This window comes from Etheostoma cragini, unplaced genomic scaffold (assembly GCF_013103735.1).
Source record: "Etheostoma cragini isolate CJK2018 unplaced genomic scaffold, CSU_Ecrag_1.0 ScbMSFa_3425, whole genome shotgun sequence".
In the NCBI taxonomy this organism is placed as follows: Eukaryota; Metazoa; Chordata; class Actinopteri; order Perciformes; family Percidae; genus Etheostoma; species Etheostoma cragini.
Genome location: NW_023267693.1, coordinates 1 through 2,306, shown reverse-complemented (window position 1 = coordinate 2,306; position 2,306 = coordinate 1). Strand labels below are relative to the sequence as shown.

Genomic DNA, 2,306 nt, shown 5'->3' with positions numbered 1-2,306 from the left:
GAGGAGGAAGAGGAGGAGGACCAGGAGGAGGAGGAGGAGGAGGAAGAGGAGGAAGAGGACCAGGAAGAGGAGGAGGAAGAGGAGGAGGAGGAGAAGGAGGAGGAGGAGGAAGAGGAAGAGTCTGGATTTATATCAGATTAACGTAGGCTGTCCTGTCTCATTCCGACTCCCACACACAGACCCGTCCTCATTATAATCTGTATTCTCTAAATATAATCTATGCTCTTGTTTCATGAATGCTTGTTTTTAAGTCCTCGTGCTTCCTTGTGTTTAAATTGTAGATTTCAGGACTTATTATTTTTCTCTTCCTTTCAGTGTATTAACCCTCAGAGGGTTTCTAAATCTCACCTTCACAATGTCTGGTTGTTGTTGGGTTTCTTTATTGTTTTTAAAGATTATTTTTGGGGCTTTTCCGCCTTTAATTTTTGACAGGACAGCTAGGTGAGAAGGGGGGGGAGGTGCTGTGTTTCCGTCGCATCGATTTACAAAAATGAAGATAATATACAGTATGTATTAAACAAGTAGAACTACTCAGAGGGGACCGGGCCGTCCAGTTTAACTCCACATTCTGTTGGAGTTTATTGTCCAAACGTCTTCTGACTCGACTATTAAACGAACAATGAACAAATAATAACATAACACTATTTATCCCAGCATACTTTGCACTAGGCTCTATAATTAAAATAATAACTCATAATTATAATTTACTCCTGCATACTTTGCACTCTTCATTGCAGTATTGTCTCATCCTGTGTAGTGTGTGTATGTATCTGCATGTCACCTGGTCCTCGGGGTCGGTGGGGTCACGGGTGAAGTCTGACAGAACGATCACATGACACAGGAAGTCCTGATACACTCCCTGAACCATGTCAGACCACATCCTGCCTCGCACCCCCAACAGCACCGTCTGGTCCAACTGGTACAGCTGCAGGCTCACACTGAACACCTCCTGCAGGGGGGGAGATAAGCAACAACGTAGACCGGAATGAAAACAGCTGTTGTCCTCTGAAAAGAGGAGAAAGAAAGACTTGTCTGTGTGTGTGTGTGTTTGTCTCTGTGTGTGTGTATGCATGTGTCTGTTTGTCTGTGTGTGCGTGTGTTTGTGTGAGTGTGTGTGTGTACCTGGATGCTGTGCATATGCAGCAGGAAGTTGTCCAGCTGAAAGAAGACCAGGTGTGAAGGGAAGTCCCAGCAGCTGTGCTACAGTCAGACAGGCAGATACACACAGCTGAATCAACAACAACAACAACACGTGATGTGACCTAGGTCACCTCCATTGGAGCCTCTGTGTCTACAGGCTCGTGCTGATGAGTAATGAGCCCTAGGGGCCAAATAAATCAGTTTTGTTGTTTGGTAGAGCCGATTAGTTTTGTCTTGTCAAGGTTCGTCTGCAATAAGCATCACGCTCGGTGAGAAAAGCCTCGTGGCGGAGGATCGTCACGTCAGTCCTAAGATAAACAATGGTGGTTCCTATTTTTGCGTGATTGGTTCAGGCCTAGTGTGCAGTGGTACCTGCTGATCCTCCAGCTGGGTCCTGCTCTGGTGGTACGCCTGTTTCAGCGTCTGCAGGGTCCAGATCACTAGTCTGACATCATCCAGCACCGGGCCTGGGTCTGACACCAGGCAACGCATCACCTCCTCCCCACGCAGGAACTTCCTGCTCTGCAGCAGCAGAACATAATGAAGACGATGAAGCAACCGTGTGTGTGTCTCTCTCTGTATGTGTGTGTGTGTGTGTGTGTGTGTGTGTACCATCAGTATGAAGAGGTTGCAGATCTCCTGCAGCAGGACCACCATCCTGCAGGTTTTACAGTAGAACTCAGACCTGATCCACAACAGACGCACTTCCTCCATCACAGCCGCCATGTTGTCCCCCAGCTGCCAATCACAAAACAGAGTTTATATTTTTATTTATGTATATATTATATATATATATATTTCTTAGTGTTGACACGGTAAAGGTTTTGCTTCCACCTCGTTGTGTATAATGACACTAAAGGCTTTCTATTCTACTCTCTATCCCATGTAGAGCTTTATGAGAGCTACTCTGTCTTAATTAGAACACCCGGAGACCGGGGACCCGGGACCAGCTGGTATTTGGGTCGGATTATAACATTTTATTAAATCCGAATCACACCGCAGTGTTTCTGGGACTTCCTGTCAGCTGGAGACTGTCCCACTTGAGATCAAACCTTAGCCCCACGTTACTCAGTGGAGGTGAAAGCAGGGATTTACACTCACCGGCCACTTTATTAGGTACACCTGTCCAACTGCTCGTTAACACTTAATTTCTAAGCAGCCAATCA

At 46.2% G+C, this 2,306-nt stretch overlaps 1 protein-coding gene across 1 annotated transcript; it reads right to left on the bottom strand.

Annotated features, from left to right (window-relative positions):
• Positions 1-718: 718 nt before the first annotated feature.
• Positions 719-1,879, bottom strand: LOC117940833 (dynein heavy chain 17, axonemal-like; the record flags this gene model as incomplete). The annotated part of the gene is made up of 4 exons (XM_034865965.1): positions 1,753-1,879; positions 1,513-1,662; positions 1,123-1,200; positions 719-949 (listed from the first exon to the last, which is right to left on the bottom strand). Coding segments are annotated over exons 1-4 (573 nt in total), but the record flags the coding sequence as incomplete, so codon positions are not given.
• Positions 1,880-2,306: the final 427 nt, after the last annotated feature.